This window comes from Phyllobates terribilis, unplaced genomic scaffold (genome assembly GCF_046119375.1).
Source record: "Phyllobates terribilis strain yellow unplaced genomic scaffold, ASM4611937v1 Scaffold_1__5_contigs__length_1240528914, whole genome shotgun sequence".
Classification (NCBI taxonomy): Eukaryota; Metazoa; Chordata; class Amphibia; order Anura; family Dendrobatidae; genus Phyllobates; species Phyllobates terribilis.
Window position 1 is genome coordinate 281420270 of NW_027362761.1, and position 21357 is coordinate 281441626.

General features: G+C 47.3%; 2 protein-coding genes across 7 annotated transcripts in view; one reads left to right on the top strand and one right to left on the bottom strand.

Moving 5' to 3' along the window:
- The window catches only part of HPS4 (HPS4 biogenesis of lysosomal organelles complex 3 subunit 2), a 45206-nt gene extending 36109 nt beyond the window's left edge, over positions 1 to 9097 (bottom strand). The window contains exons 1-3 of one of the 5 annotated variants that reach the window (XM_073673057.1): positions 8968 to 9097; positions 4616 to 4740; positions 1694 to 1784 (exon numbers count right to left, since the gene is read on the bottom strand). In XM_073673057.1, coding sequence (XP_073529158.1) covers positions 1694 to 1784; positions 4616 to 4656 — 132 coding nt within the window. In that variant the 5' untranslated portion in view covers positions 4657 to 4740; positions 8968 to 9097. Of the gene's footprint in view, positions 1 to 1693; positions 1785 to 4615; positions 4995 to 8330; positions 8468 to 8967 lie in introns of those variants that run through there. The other 4 variants (XM_073673072.1, XM_073673064.1, XM_073673079.1 and 1 more) reach the window with 4 other exon arrangements.
- Positions 9098 to 9107: 10 nt separating this feature from the next.
- SRRD (SRR1 domain containing) overlaps positions 9108 to 21357 on the top strand; it is a 51436-nt gene continuing 39186 nt past the window's right edge. For both annotated transcript variants that reach the window (XM_073673086.1, XM_073673092.1), the window contains exons 1-2: positions 9108 to 9257; positions 10908 to 11078. In XM_073673086.1, coding sequence (XP_073529187.1) covers positions 10915 to 11078 — 164 coding nt within the window. In that variant the 5' untranslated portion in view covers positions 9108 to 9257; positions 10908 to 10914. The remainder of the gene's footprint in view (positions 9258 to 10907; positions 11079 to 21357) is intronic.

A 21357-nucleotide genomic window follows, 5' to 3' on the forward strand; every position in this document is an offset into this window, starting at 1 on the left:
CAAAGCACCCCCACACCATCACACCTCCTCCTCCATGCTTCATGGTGGGAATCAAGCATGTAGAGTCCATCCGTTCACCTTTTCTGCGTCGCACAAAGACACGGTGGTTGGAACCAAAGATCTCAAATTTGGACTCATCAGACCAAAGCACAGATTTCCACTGCTCTAATGTCCATTCCTTGTGTTCTTTAGCCCAAACAAGTCTCTTCTGCTTGTTGCCTGTCCTTAGCAGTGGTTTCCTAGCAGCTATTTTACCATGAAGGCCTGCTGCACAAAGTCTCCTCTTAATAGTTGTTGAAGAGATGTGTCTGCTGCTAGAACTCTGTGTGGCATTGACCTGGTCTCTAATCTGAGCTGCTGTTAACCTGCGATTTCTGAGGCTGGTGACTCGGATAAACTTATCCTCAGAAGCAGAGGTGACTCTTGGTCTTCCTTTCCTGGGGCGGTCCTCATGTGAGCCAGTTTCTTTGTAGCGCTTGATGGTTTTTGCAACTGCACTTGGGGACACTTTCAAAGTTTTCCCAATTTTTCGGACTGACTGACCTTCATTTCTTAAAGTAATGATGGCCACTCGTTTTTCTTTACTTAGCTGCTTTTTTCTTGCCATAATACAAATTCTAACAGTCTATTCAGTAGGACTATCAGCTGTGTATCCACCTGACTTCTGCACAACACAACTGATGGTCCCAACCCCATTTATAAGGCAAGAAATCCCACCTATTAAACCTGACAGGGCACACCTGTGAAGTGAAAACCATTTCCGGTGACTACCTCTTGAAGCTCATCAAGAGAATGCCAAGAGTGTGCAAAGCAGTCATCAAAGCAAAAGGTGGCTACTTTGAAGAACCTAGAATATAAGACATATTTTCAGTTGTTTCACACTTTTTTGTTAACTATATAATTCCACATGTGTTAATTCATAGTTTTGATGCCTTCAGTGTGAATGTACAATTTTCATAGTCATGAAAATACAGAAAAATCTTTAAATGAGAAGGTGTGTCCAAACTTTTGGTCTGTACTGTATAAATGATCTGATAATATCTTTGGGCCGTACATAGATCTCCCTGGGAATATGTCTGCAGATTATTGTAAATGAAACGGGGAGTTACCAGTGTGAGACATGTAATGACTGACAGTCTGCTCTCCTGATCTACATATCTCACACGGATAACTCCCCCTTTTATTTAAAATAAGTTCTGAGGGCAGATTCTCAGGGAGATACGTTTTTGGTCTATATGACCGTCTTATATTTTTCTTACATGAGAAAAAAAAATAATGAATGGAGGTTCCCAAAGCTTCTAAGTCAGTGAAAAATATCCACAGACGCACCCAGGGTAACACCCTTGTGCTGTATTTTTCATGGACCCATCCACTTTTATGGGCGAGTTTGGTCTACATATTGGATCAAACTTGAACATATATATTTTTTTTGTGGACCATCAGTCTACAAAAGCTAATGGTCATGTAAAAATGGACACAGACTAAATAGGCATGTGTTTTATCCGTTGGAAAAAAAAAAGATAGCCACTCCGACCCCATTCACATTCTATGGTGTTTATTTTTTTCATATAGGTAGTGACCTGGAAATTTGGAAAAAAAACATTAAAACAAAAAAATTTTAAACTGAAAACCTTATATACATTTTCTAATGATATGCTCCATTTCAGCATACATTATCTATTCAGATAGTTACCTGAGGTGGATAGAAGTAATTAATTCCCTCCCTAGTGGGGTCAGCTTCTCCCTTCACCCTTGATCCATCATAGAGAAAAAAATAATTCATCCTGCATATAAAGAAAAATAGTAAAGATTTAGTATTTTCTTTTACATTAAAAAAAGCTTGTGTGGCATCTTAAATGTAGATTGCCTTTAATGATGGTCTGTGGTCTGAAGATAAAGTTCTATATAAGTAGACTTGTTTTTTTGGGGAGGATTTAACAACACTTATTTAGATAAAAACAAAAATGGTAATTAAAACAAAGCACGCTCTAGAAATGGGATTTTATTCTCTGATGCAACCAACATAGATGTCTGGAAAATCTCCCAGCATAGCCTTTAAACTGTGCCTGTGGTTCAGATAAAAATGTAATATATTGTTTGCTTTTCCCAGTTGTTCCTGAGCGTCCTCCCGCCAGCCAATACACTGGAAGCGCATCGTTCAGATCTCTGGGAGCAGGAGGCACGTACTGTGCGGGCTGAGACTGCCAGCACTATATGCTCCTGACCTCCTTTCCCTACTACCTGCAGTACGTAGCCGCTGGACCAGAGCCTTGCAAATCTCCAGCTACTCGGGACATCCATCTTCTAACTGGTAGGCCCAGTGCGGCGTCATTCATGCATGGTGCTTACTAATCAGAAAGGCCCCAGAGATGTCACAGATAGTAGGAGGTTTGCGGTACTCTGGCAATATTTTACTAAAAAAATATATATATATATTTTTGGTAATGAAAGTACCGTATATCAAAATGTTGATTGAGCCTACACTGGCAATGTAATAAACATAAGTTTGTTAAACAGAGGCCAAGTGCCCATGATGCAGAAATGCTCTGGATTTTTCCTGAGCGTTTCTGCATCTCCCTGGCAGAAAAAACACATGCGGATTGTACATGCGGATTTTACAAGCGGGACAAGCGGATGTGAAGCGTTCTTCACTTGCATTTCCGCATGCGGGTTGTCAAGTGCTTTGCAAGCGATTTTAGCATCACTTGGAAAGTGCTTGACAACTTGGTCACAGTATATAAATCCATGCAACCGGCATGGATTTATATAGTGTGACCAAGTTATAGTAGAAGAATGTTAAAAAATAAAAAATAAACATTATACTCACCTTTCGATGGTCCCCGGTGTTTTCTCCGCTGCGTCCGGTCTCTTGTACGGCTCGTGGTGGTCTAAAAAGACCTTCCATGACGTCATTTAGTCATGTGACAGGTCACGCGAACGCCGATGTCAGCAGTTGCGTGACCTGTCACATGACTAAATGACGTCATGGAAGGTCCTTTTACACCAACGTGAGCCGCCAGGAAGCATCACTATGGAGACCGGGGGCCATCAGAAGGTGAGTATAATATATTTTTTTTATTTTAAATTCATTTTTTTTTTTACAGGTACTATGGTACCCGGGTCTGGAGGAGAGTCTCCTCTTCTCCAGATCCGGGTACCATCCGCACATTGAATCGCTTAATATCCGCATGTGCAGATGTAGTCATGCGGATATTAAGCGATTCAATGCAAGTCAATGGCAGCAAAAACGTCGCGATTACGCAAAATAATTGGTAGTGCTGCGGATTTTTCCGCAATGATAATCCGCAGCGGAAATTTCTGCAGCATGTGCACAGCACATGCGGATTATCATTGGGAACATTGCAGACCTTCTACCATGCGTTTTTAAGTGTTTCTGCAGCGGAATTGCAGCTGCAGAAACGCTTAAAAAACGCATAGTGGGCACATAGCCTTACAGTGACCATTTAATGGTGCTTTCACACTGTGTTTAGGCTCCCGTTCCGTGGCTCCATCGGGGCTTACGTCTGAATCACCCAATAAAAAGGAATTTGGACGTATACACCGACGGGGCCATAGACTATAATGGTGCCGGCAGAGTGAACGTGCGCTCTGACATGCATCATTTTCGAGAGTGTATGCCTACTGTACTCAGATGTAGTAGACAGTATAGTTGACAACATTGATTGGTGGGGGTCTGACTGCTAGAGCCTAAACTGATGGGGAGAGTGGGGCACTTTTATCCCCATTAGAATAGAGTAACAGTGTCCATGCTTGACTGCCTCTCCATTTATTCCTTATAGGGTTGCGGAGCACTGCACTTTGCGTTTTCCAGCAGCCCCACAGAGAAAGAATGAAGCTGTGGTCGTGCCATTTCATAACAGGGATAAAAGTTCTCTGATCTGCTGATCAGCGTCAGTCTCAGCAGTCGACTGCCCACTGCAAATAATAACGATCGGCTGCACTTGTGGTGGATTGAGTCTTGGGAATGCTGGGGACAGAGCAGGGAACGGAGCAGGGGGGCGGAGCGGGCGCGGAGCAGGGGCAGAGCAGGGCACGGAGCAGGGGCAGAGCAGGGCACGGAGCAGGGGCAGAGCAGGGCACGGAGCAGGGGCAGAGCAGGGCACGGAGCAGGGGCAGAGCAGGGCACGGAGCAGGGGCAGAGCAGGGCACGGAGCAGGGGCAGAGCAGGGCACGGAGCAGGGCGCGGAGCAGGGCGCGGAGCAGGGCGCGGAGCAGGGCGCGGAGCAGGGCGCGGAGCAGGGGGCGGAGCAGGGGGCGGAGCAGGGGGCAGAGCAGGGGGTAGAGCAGGGGGTAGAGCAGGGGGTAGAGCAGGGGGTAGAGCAGGGGGCGGAGCAGGGGGCGGAGCAGGGGGCGGAGCAGGGCGCGGAGCAGGGCGCGGAGCAGGGCGCGGAGCAGGGCGCGGAGCAGGGCGCGGAGCAGGGCGCGGAGCAGGGCGCGGAGCTCTTATGGAACATAATGTGGTGAAAAAACAAGATTTCAGTTGCGTTCTGTGAGAAGTACGATGTGCCACTATAAATGTATGCAACTCCTCAGTGTCTAATATTCTTCTAAATCACAGTGTGGTGTACATACATCATAAATACTATTTACTCACCATGACACCGGCTTGGGATTGGAAAAAAGGGGAGATGCCATCGAGTTCACGTAGAATTACTCCATCACCATCCAATAATTGCTGCACATCCTCATATCCCAAAAATCTACAGTTCTCTAAGATACCTGGCAAAAAAATAAACCCAGAAGAATAAGTAGCAGTCAGGATGAGTAGTCCATACATAAATCTACACAGGGATGGGTTATGGACCGGATAAAAGGGTCATTATGGCCAAGTGTCATCATTTTCAGTAAAGCCATTTCCTACTCTTCTTTGCATAGACATTTCTCAGGATTTTCAGCTTCTCAGCTCGTCCTCACGGCTTGCTTCCAGGGGATGAAAGTCCGTCCTGTCATGTGCTGATCACGCAGGGCGGTAACATTACAACACAGTTATCAGAGGTTTGCTATGGCAGCCGTGTACCTATGTGATCAGCACAGGACACCAGGAGATGATGGGGGCAAATTGTTTTTACAAAGAAATGCATAACTCCGTTCTGAACTCTTTCAGGCAGCTTTCAAAGTGGACCAGCTCCAAAAAACATTGTGTGAACATGCCCTAACACCTTCCAGTACTGCCCGGATGACTTACGGAGGCAAGCGGCTGCAGGGAGAATACATCGTCATTTTCTTCTTGTAGCCGTGCTCCCTGTAAACTCGTCATTTAAGAGCTATTTACCTGCGGATTACCACTATATCTACAGATTATAGTGTTTTTGGAGGTGACAGGTTCCCTTTAAACACCGTTCAGTGTAAGTTACACAATACAGACTGCACAGTCTTAAAATACACCAAAATCACCATTGCCATGTGCATTTGTTAGACCGTCTGGTGGAGATTCACACCGCTTATTACTTGGCTTACTTTCAAACACCTTTTTAAGCCAAAAATCTTGAGCATACCTTTAGACTAGGACTTTCCACATTTTATTAATGCGTTTTATGTGGATTTTTGGCTCTGGAAAAGTGAAACAACAAATGCAATACAACAATGCCAAACTAACTGCAGATTTAGGATCCCCTCTGAAAGGAATGGGGAAAATCTGCATTTCTGCAACCGAAATTGGTATGCTGCAAATGTAAAAAAAAAAAAAATGCAACAAAAGCCAATTTCTGTGTGGATTCCGCAGTAGGCGGAAGAGATTCATTTAAAACTCATGCACTTTTCTGGCACTATAAAACACCAACCAAATATGCATGGTGTGAACTCAGCATTGGTAAATTTGCTGAGTTTTTCAGGCACAAAATATATCTAAAATCCTGAACTATTGGGCCCATGGACTGCTCTAGCACACAGGCTCTTTTCCGTGTTTCTGCCATTGAATCAGTGTAATGACTGAACTAACAGCACCACAGCGATCTATCACGCCACCAAACCCGCAGCCCATCCTGAACTCTCAACTGGGTTTCCATATTATGCTGGGGTGAAATGGGCTAATGACTGGATACACGCATAGAGGCTCAACAAGAAGGCGCACACATTTCTGGAGCATCCGGCTAGAGCAGGGATGTCAAACTTAATTACAGAAAGGGCCAAAATAAAAAACCTTTGACAAAGTCGCAGGCCAACCTTGATATCTATTAACAGCTCTTCACACAGTATTATGGGCCCCACGCAGTCCTCCACGCAGAATAATGGGCCCCACGCAGTCCTCCACGCAGAATAATGGGCCCCACGCAGTCCTCCACGCAGAATAATGGGCCCCACGCAGAATAATGGGCCCCACGCAGAATAATGGGCCCCACGCAGAATAATGGGCCCCACGCAGAATAATGGGCCCCACGCAGAATAATGGGCCCCACGCAGAATAATGGGCCCCACGCAGAATAATGGGCCCCACGCAGAATAATGGGCCCCACGCAGAATAATGGGCCCCACGCAGAATAATGGGCCCCACGCAGAATAATGGTCCCCACGCAGAATAATGGTCCCCACGCAGTCCTCCATACAGAATAATGGTCCCCACGCAGTCCTCCATACAGAATAATGGTCCCCACGCAGTCCTCCATACAGAATAATGGTCCCCACGCAGTCCTCCATACAGAATAATGGTCCCCACGCAGTCCTCCATACAGAATGGTCCCCACGCAGTCCTCCATACAGAATAATGGTCCCCACGCAGTCCTCCATACAGAATAATGGTCCCCACGCAGTCCTCCATACAGAATAATGGTCCCCACGCAGTCCTCCATACAGAATAGTGGTCCCCACGCAGTCCTCCATACAGAATAATGGTCCCCACGCAGTCCTCCATACAGAATAATGGTCCCCACGCAGTCCTCCATACAGAATAATGGTCCCCACGCAGTCCTCCATACAGAATAATGGGCCCCACGCAGTCCTCCATACAGAATAATGGGCCCCACGCAGTCCTCCATACAGAATAATGGGCCCCACGCAGTCCTCCATACAGAATAATGGGCCCCACGCAGTCCTCCATACAGAATAATGGGCCCCACGCAGTCCTCCATACAGAATAATGGGCCCCACGCAGTCCTCCATACAGAATAATGGGCCCCACGCAGTCCTCCATACAGAATAATGGGCCCCACGCAGTCCTCCATACAGAATAATGGGCCCCACGCAGTCTTCCATACAGAATAATGGGCCCCACGCAGTCCTCCATACAGAATAATGGGCCCCACGCAGTCCTCCATACAGAATAATGGGCCCCACGCAGTCCTCCATACAGAATAATGGGCCTCACGCAGTCCTCCATACAGAATAATGGGCCCCACGCAGTCCTCCATACAGAATAATGGGCCCCACGCAGTCCTCCATACAGAATAATGGGCCCCACGCAGTCCTCCATACAGAATAATGGGCCCCACGCAGTCCTCCATACAGAATAATGGGCCCCACGCAGTCCTCCATACAGAATAATGGGCCCCACATAGTCCTCCATGCAGAATAATTGGCCCCACATAGTCCTCCATGCAGAATAATTGGCCCCACATAGTCCTCCATACAGAATAATGGGCCCCACATAGTCCTCCATACAGAATAATTGGCCCCACATAGTCCTCCATACAGAATAATGGGCCCCACATAGTCCTCCATACAGAATAATGGGCCCCACATAGTCCTCCATACAGAATAATGGGGGGTCGGTGCCGGCGTCGTGGGCCAAATACCCTGCAGGCCAAAGTTTGACATGTGTGGACTAGAGAAGACATGAGATTGTGGTGTAACATGGCATGTAATGACTTCCTATGGTGTCACAGCCATTGCTGGTCACTTGCACCTTATTCACCATAGACTTCTATGTAAGTCCAAGTGACTGCAGCTTGTGTGTGATTTGCCTCTTTTTCAGAAAAATTCATGGTTCTGTCACATGACAGCAAGTCGCACAAATCTTTTTGGTCGCATGACTTGTCTGAGAATCGTGGTCACATGTCGCCGTTTGGCCACGGCCTTAGGGGGTCTGTGCCGGCTGCAGCCCCCGAATAGAAACAAGAATGGTCCCACCAAATGTGCGGCTATTCTCTGCCTTCTATGTAGAGGCTGCACCATGGCAGACACAGATCTCCTCAGAAATGACAGAATACTATAAAAATGTCCCCATTCAGCATATGGCGACAAGTATACGTGGGACTCCCCATCAATAACACTAGCAGACATGAACCCCAGTAACTTCTATGTGACACAATGCTATGAAACCCTCAGCAATAAATACAATAGATAAGTACTGATATGTAGGAGTAGTTTCTACCCACCTCTCACAGAAACAGCCACAGCCCTGGAGGATGCAGGGAATGATGGAGGCCAGCTCTGAAGGATGAACTGATCACAAGACGCTTCTCGTGATTTCTCCCCCCAGCTGTCTATGGCCAGAGCAGTCATACTGATAAGTCCCCACTAGAGGGAGCACAATCCTTCCCCATACACTGACATACATACAAGTGAACACTAGGTGGAGCACGATCCTGATTTGTACGCGCTGTATTATGAAGGGGATATATTCATAGAAGTGAGACGTGAACGCACACGTTGGGGCCATTGGTTCATACTAGACGCTATTCCAGTATAGTTTATTAAGGAATAATATAGTAATGGCTCTACTATACAACCCGTTACTTTACACACGAGGCTGTCACATTTCTACCACTTAACTGATATATCCGATAAAGCAGCCAATCACAGCTTAGCTTACATTCCTCCAGCACGATTCACAAGATGACAGCTGAACGCTGATTGGTTGTTGCAGCTAAGGTCACTTGTTCCGATAGACCTTATAAATAAAGCTTATTTTGTCTTACGGAAGTTCCCACTGAAACCAGCAACTGTATTCAGTAAATACAGACAGAAAAAATGAGCTGCAAGGAGAGAACGTCATGAGGCGGCGCTTCCTACCTGTACTCCTTCTTCTATTTAGGTAACACAAATATCTAATGATAGTCCAAGCTTTTCCTACTTTCCAAACAAAAGTCGCATAATATCCGCGTCAGTACACAACTAGTTACGTCACATCCTGTTTCCGAACTGTAAGATAGCGGCCACCAATCAATGTGCAGACATAGTAGCGAGGCTTGGAACGCACAACAGCTTCCGGTCTTCTGAAACGCAGAAGATGCAAGTGGTGGAACGCAAGACGGTGTGACTGACCCAGAGCCGCCCGGGATCCAGCTCCTCTACCACCTGCTGTACGTGAATCCATTGGTTACTGTGTGCATTACCCGGTCACTACTGCGCTGCTCCGCAGACTTTATGTCTTTGTACCATGGCACTGATGACTCCCCCTAATTATACAGTCACCAGAGCAGACCCTCCGCGTTATAAATGCTATAGACCCCCCCCCCTCCCATTAATAAAGACTACATATCCCAGACGAGACCCTCCCCATTGTTGTATCTCTCCTTCCATCCTGGATCTTCAACCAATTTTACATGAATCAATATTTCAGAGCAATAAAAGAGATTTTGTAATTTATGTTATCATGAGATATATATTTCTTTCTTCACTTATGAGCCACTTTCTTACCCTCCCAACTTTGAAAGTTAGAAAAGAGGGACACATACAGGGGCGTGCATAGCACAACACTGCAGACACCTGAGCCAGCCCAGTCCATACATACACCCACACAGTACAGTACGGTACTGCTTCATGGCTCCACACAAACAGCGTGTTTACCCCCACAATGCCCACCACACAGTATGATGTCGCCCACATGAAATGTCCTATAAACGTCTGTCCTGTTCCTGATCTAAAGGTCTAGACTTTTAGCTGAGATGATTCTGTGCTACAGTAAATTTATCACTTGAATATGAGCCGTGTATGAGGGAGTCGGTGGCATGGAAATTGAGGAGTCGGTTTGTTTTAGTGACTCCACAGCACAGTCCTGCTCATACATTGCCCTTCCATCACACAGAATGATGCCCCCTCATTGCCTCACCCACTCACAGTGCCCACCATACACAATATGATGCCCCCCCCCACAGTTCTCACCACACATATTATGCTGTCCCACTCACACATTGCCCCCAAATCACAGTGCGGTGCCTCCTCATATCCCCCTACACTCAGTATGATACCCCCACATTGCTACTACCCACAGTATAATGACCCCACATACAGTATGATGCTACCCTCCACACGAATAATACCTCAGTAGTCCACCCTACAAATAGTATGATGCCCTAACAATCCACCACACAGTATAATGTCTCCACAGTCCTCCCCCACAAAGTAGGTGCTCGCGAGGTTCTTCATTCTTTACCGAGATGGTATGATAGAGTGGGGATCTGACTGCTCCCTGCTCCACCATTGTGTTCAACTGTATTTGTGTCTTTGAGAAGCAGACTTTTGAAGTTTGGACATACCTCAGACCTCCTGGGAGCGCTCCCCTCATTTGGGTCTGTCCTGCTAGATCTTTGACAGTTGGGTTGTATGCACTTCTTTTACCCTCTGCGTCCCAAGGTTATGACTTACTCCAAAATAAACAGCTCAAATCTATTTTGTTGAAGACCAGAAGGACTGCCAACTGACTGAGGGATCAGATTATAGCTGTGTAGTATGATCTATGGTAAGAGGATGGAGGAGCAGAGAAAGAGACCTAGACATAGCGTTATTCCTCATGTACACACATGACAGCTTATTCCGAAAAGTTACCTGAAATGAGATGAATAGAAATCACTGGCCACATGAACATGCTACAGCAGGTCAGTGGTTGTCAGTATACTCTCACCGTGTCACTTGAGTCTCCCACATTCCTTCCATGACTTCCTATATAAATGCCCCTGGTGTGTGCTATGTATAGCGCTGTGGATAATCCTGCTTTTATTTGGTTTATCTAGGTCCAGGATGGAATCAGACACATGGCAGAAGGTTAGCAAGAAAAAGGCCATCAAGAAATCATCTTGGCTAAAAGAAAGTACAGCATGTAATCCTGCAGGTTCTGAGCGACCTCATGCATTGTACTCGGCCCAAGACTGCGCTGATGGAATGAAGCGAATTCATGACACCATGTAAGTTACACATCTGTACTGTATATTGTGCAAGGACACCATGCAGAGAGTACATGATCTAGGTAAAGTTAGATCTACACCTTGTTCAACATAACCTATTCAAATAATTCTCTAATGTATGCATCACACCTAACTAACTGCATGCCTGTGCATCTGTATATATCTGCTATAGACTGACATAAAGCAGGACATGCGGTATAGCGGGTTTTTTGCATGCTGGTGTCATACAAGTTGGGAGGTTTTCCTGAAATCACAACAGATATTTTGTGAATTTAGCTTCACAGATTACCATAAAAACCCTTTGCCAAATATTACCCATCGGCCAACAAAGTTAGGCCTATCTGTAATCTGCATTATATCTTCACAATGCAAGCAGAGATTTCTATGAAAAAAAATGTTTCAAAAAATTTCTAATAAAATGTCCAAGATTTCTATGAAAAAAAAAAATGTTTATAAAGATTTTCCATCTTTATGATATTGGTGACTTATTCTCACGAGGGGTCATCAATATCATACTGGTGGGAGTTCCACACCGAGCACTAAAGATAAGCATATCGCTTTGTGCAATCACGGTCCATGGTCCAGGTGATTGCTCTCTAGTCGTAATTTCCTTACCCTCCGGTATCCCAGGCTCAGTTTATAACTAGCTGGGTTGGCATGATGTAATTTGTGCGTCACCCGCTGCCCAGGTGACGTCATCCCAGGCTGATGAATCAAAAGCAGAGCCAGGAACGCAGCCTTGTGCAGAGCGATCCGCTCATCCCTACCCAGCACCCCAATTGTTCAGGTGTTTTCAGCCGGATTACACAATGAACGGAGCCGGAGCAGCAGCACTTTGTACACTGTTTATTTGCCGTTGCCGAAAACTGCATTGAATTGAAACTGAGTGGCGGCTCTCCCCAATGGCCACTGCATATAGAATGGAGCTCTGCGGTACCGGCTCAGTTCACTGTTTACATTTGGATTGCGCCGGATCTGAACACAGTTGATCAGTAGGAGTGCCTGGTGTCGGACCCCCACCAATCTGATATTGATGAGCTATTCTATTTATAGGTTGTTAGTATCATAATGCTAGACAACCCCTCTAATTCCTTAATTGCATGTCAATCATTTATTAACAATCCATATTTTCAATGCCGTCATGATGGCTATACGTTACTGGAGTGGGGAAATTCTAATAGTTGGTATGTTTGACTAACATCACAGTAAAACGCATAGATAAGTGTCATATAAGCTCATATACCACTGTTCTATTACCCAAAATGGGAACTGTACTTTCAACAAACTTTGCATATATCAATAGTACAGACGATTATAAGAAACTTAGTAATGTATCTAATCAGAGAAATCAACTTACTACCACACTTAGACATTTCTCCCTCCTTTCCCTCTGTCTGTTGAACTCATCACCCACTATAAGCAAGCAACTCAATTCCATCTCGCTCATACATGATGGACTGCCAGCTACCTGTGGTGTCATGTGACAAAGCCCATTATACTCTATAGCAGGGGGCCCCAACCTGAGGCTTGGGGGCGCATGATGTGTGGCTCGCGGCTGTCTGTCAGCTTGGTGCATTAGCACCAGGTTTACTCAACAGCTATGAAGACAAGGTCTCCAGATGGTGACTTTTGTGAGTAGTCCCACACAGAAGAGCAGATCTGGATATGCATAAACAGGGGTGGAATATAGTAAGTTCTAGATAAGATGACATTGCAAGTTATGGGGAGCCTGAGGCTGGATGCAATAGTCTGATGGGAGTGCTTGATGTAAGAATATTAAATGTGGGTAAGTTGGAAACAACCCAATGTAATTGCATATAAAGGAGCAGGGCACAAGGTCTCTGTGTGCTTTTTATGGGGGAATCCTTGGCTATCATTACACCAGTAAAGCAGGTTTTAGGTGTCACTAATGTGTGGGTGATGGGAGGCCCAGGATGTGGCTTTTTGACCGTCTCTCAGAGCTGAATCTGGCTTTCAAGGTAAGAAAGGTTGGAGTCTGCTGCTCTATGGTGAGGTGAGGGGAGGGAGTAGGAGTGAGGAGCATGGAGAGGAAACAGGCAGAGGGAGACCCAGAGAAATTTCTCATGTACACACACAGGACAGTTTATTCAGAAAGGGTAACTGACAATGAAGTTACCATATAAATTGCTGTTCTCTGCCTGGTTGTAATATAAATACTGAAAACAATAACCTGATATCAGAGAAAGAAAAATGATCACCCATAATTCAATGTAGCACAGATGAATTTTGCATATGTCATAGGAGCAGCAAAATAAAATTGACAGAGTGCTGGATCCGTCTGCTGCTCTTCCCAGCAAATAGGATAAAATTGAAATCTGACATAGGTATAGCCATAGCTGCAACAGCCTCTGACACCGGTATAGCCATAGCTGCAACAGCCTCTGACACAGGTATAGCCATAGCTGCAACAGCCTCTGACATAGGTATAGCCATAGCTGCAACAGCCTCTGACATAGGTATGGCCATAGCTGCAACAGCCTCTGACACAGGTATAGCCATAGCTGTAACAGCCTCTGACAAAGGTATAGCCATAGCTGCAACAGCCTCTGACATAGATATAGCCATAGCTGCAACAGCCTCTGACACAGGTATAACCATAGCTGCAACAGCCTCTGACACAGGTATAGCCATAGCTGCAACAGCCTCTGACACAGGTATAACCATAGCTGCAACAGCCTCTGACACAGGTATAGCCATAGCTGCAACAGCCTCTGACACAGGTATAGCCATAGCTGCAACAGCCTCTGACATAGGTATAGCCATAGCTGCAACAGCCTCTCACATAGGTATAGCCATAGCTGCAACAGCCTCTGACATAGGTATAGCCATAGCTGCAACAGCCTCTGACACAGGTATAACCATAGCTGCAACAGCCTCTGACACAGGTATAGCCATAGCTGCAACAGCCTCTGACACAGGTATAGCCATAGCTGCAACAGCCTCTGACACAGGTATAGCCATAGCTGCAACAGCCTCTGACACAGGTATAGCCATAGCTGTTACAGCCTCTGACACAGGTATAGCCATAGCTGTTACAGCCTCTGACACAGGTATAGCCATAGCTGTTACAGCCTCTGACACAGGTATAGCCATAGCTGCAACAGCCTCTGACACAGGTATAGCCATAGCTGTTACAGCCTCTGACATAGGTATAGCCATAGCTGCAACAGCCTCTGACACAGGTATAGCCATAGCTGCAACAGCCTCTGACACAGGTATAGCCATAGCTGCAACAGCTTCTGACACAGGTATAGCCATAGCTGCAACAGCCTCTGACACAGGTATAGCCATAGCTGCAACAGCCTCTGACACAGGTATAGCCATAGCTGTTACAGCCTCTGACACAGGTATAGCCATAGCTGCAACAGCCTCTGACATAGGTATAGCCATAGCTGCAACAGCCTCTGACACAGGTATAGCCATAGCTGCAACAGCCTCTGACACAGGTATAGCCATAGCTGCAACAGCCTCTGACACAGGTATAGCCATAGCTGCAACAGCCTCTGACACAGATATAGCCATTACTGTTACAGCGTCTGACACAGGTATAGCCATAGCTGCAACAGCCTCTGACATAGGTATAGCCATAGCTGCAACAGCCTCTGACACAGGTATAACCATAGCTGCAACAGCCTCTGACACAGGTATAGCCATAGCTGCAACAGCCTCTGACACAGGTATAGCCATAGCTGCAACAGCCTCTGACACAGGTATAGCCATAGCTGCAACAGCCTCTGACACAGGTATAGCCATAGCTGTTACAGCCTCTGACATAGGTATAGCCATAGCTGCAACAGCCTCTGACACAGGTATAGCCATAGCTGCAACAGCCTCTGACACAGGTATAGCCATAGCTGCAACAGCTTCTGACACAGGTATAGCCATAGCTGCAACAGCCTCTGACACAGGTATAGCCATAGCTGCAACAGCCTCTGACACAGGTATAGCCATAGCTGTTACAGCCTCTGACACAGGTATAGCCATAGCTGCAACAGCCTCTGACATAGGTATAGCCATAGCTGCAACAGCCTCTGACACAGGTATAGCCATAGCTGCAACAGCCTCTGACACAGGTATAGCCATAGATGCAACAGCCTCTGACACAGGTATAGCCATAGCTGCAACAGCCTCTGACACAGGTATAGCCATAGCTGTTACAGCCTCTGACACAGGTATAGCCATTACTGTTACAGCCTCTGACACAGGTATAGCCATAGCTGCAACAGCCTCTGACACAGGTATAGCCATTACTGTTACAGCCTCTGACACAGGTATAGCCATAGCTGCAACAGCCTCTGACACCGGTATAGCCATAGCTGCAACAGCCTCTGACACAGGTATAACCATAGCTGCAACAGCCTCTGACATAGGTATAGCCATAGCTGCAACAGCCTCTGACACAGGTATAGCCATAGCTGCAACAGCCTCTGACACAGGTATAGCCATTTCTGCAACAGCCTCTGACACAGGTATAGCCATAGCTGCAACAGCCTCTGACATAGGTATAGCCATAGCTGCAACAGCCTCTGACACAGGTATAACCATAGCTGCAACAGCCTCTGACACAGGTACAGCCATAGCTGCAGCAGCCTCTGACACAGGTATAGCCATAGCTGCAACAGCCTCTGACACAGGTATAGCCATAGCTGCAACAGCCTCTGACACAGGTATAGCCATAGCTGCAACAGCCTCTGACACAGGTATAGCCATAGCTGCAACAGCCTCTGACACAGGTATAGCCATAGCTGCAACAGCCTCTGACACAGGTATAGCCATAGCTGTTACAGCCTCTGACACAGGTATAGCCATTACTGTTACAGCCTCTGACACAGGTATAGCCATAGCTGCAACAGCCTCTGACATAGGTATAGCCATAGCTGCAGCAGCCTCTGACACAGGTATAGCCATAGCTGCAACAGCCTCTGACACAGGTATAGCCATAGCTGCAACAGCCTCTGACACAGGTATAGCCATAGCTGCAACAGCCTCTGACACAGGTATAGCCATTACTGTTACAGCGTCTGACACAGGTATAGCCATAGCTGCAACAGCCTCTGACATAGGTATAGCCATAGCTGCAACAGCCTCTGACACAGGTATAACCATAGCTGCAACAGCCTCTGACACAGGTACAGCCATAGCTGCAGCAGCCTCTGACACAGGTATAGCCATAGCTGCAACAGCCTCTGACACAGGTATAGCCATAGCTGCAACAGCCTCTGACACAGGTATAGCCATAGCTGCAACAGCTTCTGACACAGGTATAGCCATAGCTGCAACAGCCTCTGACACAGGTATAGCCATAGCTGCAACAGCCTCTGACACAGGTATAGCCATAGCTGTTACAGCCTCTGACACAGGTATAGCCATAGCTGCAACAGCCTCTGACATAGGTATAGCCATAGCTGCAACAGCCTCTGACACAGGTATAGCCATAGCTGCAACAGCCTCTGACACAGGTATAGCCATAGCTGCAACAGCCTCTGACACAGGTATAGCCATAGCTGCAACAGCCTCTGACACAGGTATAGCCATTACTGTTACAGCGTCTGACACAGGTATAGCCATAGCTGCAACAGCCTCTGACATAGGTATAGCCATAGCTGCAACAGCCTCTGACACAGGTATAACCATAGCTGCAACAGCCTCTGACACAGGTACAGCCATAGCTGCAGCAGCCTCTGACACAGGTATAGCCATAGCTGCAACAGCCTCTGACACAGGTATAGCCATAGCTGCAACAGCCTCTGACACAGGTATAGCCATAGCTGCAACAGCCTCTGACACAGGTATAGCCATAGCTGCAACAGCCTCTGACACAGGTATAGCCATAGCTGCAACAGCCTCTGACACAGGTATAGCCATAGCTGTTACAGCCTCTGACACAGGTATAGCCATTACTGTTACAGCCTCTGACACAGGTATAGCCATAGCTGCAACAGCCTCTGACATAGGTATAGCCATAGCTGCAACAGCCTCTGACACAGGTATAGCCATAGCTGCAACAGCCTCTGACACAGGTATAGCCATAGCTGCAACAGCCTCTGACACAGGTATAGCCATTACTGTTACAGCGTCTGACACAGGTATAGCCATAGCTGCAACAGCCTCTGACATAGGTATAGCCATAGCTGCAACAGCCTCTGACACAGGTATAACCATAGCTGCAACAGCCTCTGACACAGGTACAGCCATAGCTGCAGCAGCCTCTGACACAGGTATAGCCATAGCTGCAACAGCCTCTGACACAGGTATAGCCATAGCTGCAACAGCCTCTGACACAGGTATAGCCATAGCTGCAACAGCCTCTGACACAGGTATAGCCATAGCTGCAACAGCCTCTGACACAGGTATAGCCATAGCTGTTACAGCCTCTGACACAGGTATAGCCATTACTGTTACAGCCTCTGAAACAGGTATAGCCATAGCTGCAACAGCCTCTGACACAGGTATAGCCATTACTGTTACAGCCTCTGACACAGGTATAGCCATAGCTGCAACAGCCTCTGACACAGGTATAGCCATAGCTGCAACAGCCTCTGACACAGGTATAACCATAGCTGCAACAGCCTCTGACATAGGTATAGCCATAGCTGCAACAGCCTCTGACACAGGTATAGCCATAGCTGCAACAGCCTCTGACACAGGTATAGCCATTTCTGCAACAGCCTCTGACACAGGTATAGCCATAGCTGCAACAGCCTCTGACACAGGTATAGCCATAGCTGCAACAGCCTCTGACACAGGTATAGCCATAGCTGCAACAGCCTCTGACACAGTTATAGCCATAGCTGTTACAGCCTCTGACACAGGTATAGCCATAGCTGTTACAGCCTCTGACACAGGTATAGCCATAGCTGCAACAGCCTCTGACACAGGTATAGCCATAGGGTCAACAGCCTCTGACACAGGTATAGCCATAGCTGCAACAGCCTCTGACACAGGTATAGCCATAGCTGCAACAGCCTCTGACACAGGTATAGCCATAGCTGCAACAGCCTCTGACACAGGTATAGCCATAGCTGCAACAGCCTCTGACACAGGTATAGCCATAGCTGCAACAGCCTCTGACACAGGTATAGCCATAGCTGCAACAACCTCTGACACAGGTATAGCCATAGCTGCAACAGCCTCTGACACAGGTATAGCCATAGCTGCAACAGCCTCTGACACAGGTATAGCCATAGCTACAACAGCCTCTGACACAGGTATAACCATAGCTGCAACAGCCTCTGACATAGGTATAGCCATAGCTGCAACAGCCTCTGACACAGGTATAACCATAGCTGCAACAGCCTCTGACATAGGTATAGCCATAGCTGCAACAGCCTCTGACACAGGTATAGCCATAGCTGCAACAGCCTCTGACACAGGTATAGCCATTTCTGCAGCAGCCTCTGACACAGGTATAGCCATAGCTGCAACAGCCTCTGACACAGGTATAGCCATAGCTGCAACAGCCTCTGACACAGGTATAGCCATAGCTGCAACAGCCTCTGACACAGGTATAGCCATAGCTGTTACAGCCTCTGACACAGGTATAGCCATAGCTGTTACAGCCTCTGACACAGGTATAGCCATAGCTGCAACAGCCTCTGACACAGGTATAGCCATAGCTGTTACAGCCTCTGACACAGGTATAGCCATAGCTGCAACAGCCTCTGACACAGGTATAGCCATAGCTGCAACAGCCTCTGACACAGGTATAGCCATAGCTGCAACAGCCTCTGACACAGGTATAGCCATAGCTGCAACAGCCTCTGACACAGGTATAGCCATAGCTGCAACAGCCTCTGACACAGGTATAGCCATAGCTGCAACAGCCTCTGACACAGGTATAGCCATAGCTGCAACAGCCTCTGACACAGGTATAGCCATTACTGTTACAGCGTCTGACACAGGTATAGCCATAGCTGCAACAGCCTCTGACATAGGTATAGCCATAGCTGCAACAGCCTCTGACACAGGTATAACCATAGCTGCAACAGCCTCTGACACAGGTATAGCCATAGCTGCAGCAGCCTCTGACACAGGTATAGCCATAGCTGCAACAGCCTCTGACACAGGTATAGCCATAGCTGCAACAGCCTCTGACACAGGTATAGCCATAGCTGCAACAGCCTCTGACACAGGTATAGCCATAGCTGCAACAGCCTCTGACACACGTATAGCCATAGCTGTTACAGCCTCTGACACAGGTATAGCCATTACTGTTATAGCCTCTGACACAGGTATAGCCATAGCTGCAACAGCCTCTGACACAGGTATAGCCATTACTGTTACAGCCTCTGACACAGGTATAGCCATAGCTGCAACAGCCTCTGACACAGGTATAGCCATAGCTGCAACAGCCTCTGACACAGGTATAACCATAGCTGCAACAGCCTCTGACACAGGTATAGCCATAGCTGCAACAGCCTCTGACACAGGTATAGCCATAGCTGCAACAGCCTCTGACATAGGTATAGCCATAGCTGCAACAGCCTCTGACATAGGTATAGCCATAGCTGCAACAGCCTCTGACATAGGTATAGCCATAGCTGCAACAGCCTCTGACACAGGTATAACCATAGCTGCAACAGCCTCTGACACAGGTATAGCCATAGCTGCAACAGCCTCTGACACAGGTATAGCCATAGCTGCAACAGCCTCTGACACAGGTATAGCCATAGCTGCAACAGCCTCTGACACAGGTATAGCCATAGCTGTTACAGCCTCTGACACAGGTATAGCCATAGCTGTTACAGCCTCTGACACAGGTATAGCCATAGCTGTTACAGCCTCTGACACAGGTATAGCCATAGCTGCAACAGCCTCTGACACAGGTATAGCCATAGCTGCAACAGCCTCTGACACAGGTATAGCCATAGCTGCAACAGCTTCTGACACAGGTATAGCCATAGCTGCAACAGCCTCTGACACAGGTATAGCCATAGCTGCAACAGCCTCTGACACAGGTATAGCCATAGCTGTTACAGCCTCTGACACAGGTATAGCCATAGCTGCAACAGCCTCTGACATAGGTATAGCCATAGCTGCAACAGCCTCTGACACAGGTATAGCCATAGCTGCAACAGCCTCTGACACAGGTATAGCCATAGCTGCAACAGCCTCTGACACAGGTATAGCCATAGCTGCAACAGCCTCTGACACAGGTATAGCCATAGCTGCAACAGCCTCTGACACCGGTATAGCCATTACTGTTACAGCGTCTGACACAGGTATAGCCATAGCTGCAACAGCCTCTGACATAGGTATAGCCATAGCTGCAACAGCCTCTGACACAGGTATAACCATAGCTGCAACAGCCTCTGACACAGGTATAGCCATAGCTGCAACAGCCTCTGACACAGGTATAGCCATAGCTGCAACAGCCTCTGACACAGGTATAGCCATAGCTGCAACAGCCTCTGACACAGGTATAGCCATAGCTGCAACAGCCTCTGACACAGGTATAGCCATAGCTGCAACAGCCTCTGACACAGGTATAGCCATAGCTGCAACAGCCTCTGACACAGGTATAGCCATAGCTGTTACAGCCTCTGACACAGGTATAGCCATTACTGTTACAGCCTCTGACACAGGTATAGCCATAGCTGCAACAGCCTCTGACACAGGTATAGCCATTACTGTTACAGCCTCTGACACAGGTATAGCCATAGCTGCAACAGCCTCTGACACCGGTATAGCCATAGCTGCAACAGCCTCTGACACAGGTATAACCATAGCTGCAACAGCCTCTGACATAGGTATAGCCATAGCTGCAACAGCCTCTGACACAGGTATAGCCATAGCTGCAACAGCCTCTGACACAGGTATAGCCATTTCTGCAACAGCCTCTGACACAGGTATAGCCATAGCTGCAACAGCCTCTGACACAGGTATAGCCATAGCTGTTACAGCCTCTGACATAGGTATAGCCATAGCTGCAACAGCCTCTGACACAGGTATAGCCATAGCTGCAACAGCCTCTGACACAGGTATAGCCATAGCTGCAACAGCTTCTGACACAGGTATAGCCATAGCTGCAACAGCCTCTGACACAGGTATAGCCATAGCTGCAACAGCCTCTGACACAGGTATAGCCATAGCTGTTACAGCCTCTGACACAGGTATAGCCATAGCTGCAACAGCCTCTGACATAGGTATAGCCATAGCTGCAACAGCCTCTGACACAGGTATAGCCATAGCTGCAACAGCCTCTGACACAGGTATAGCCATAGCTGCAACAGCCTCTGACACAGGTATAGCCATAGCT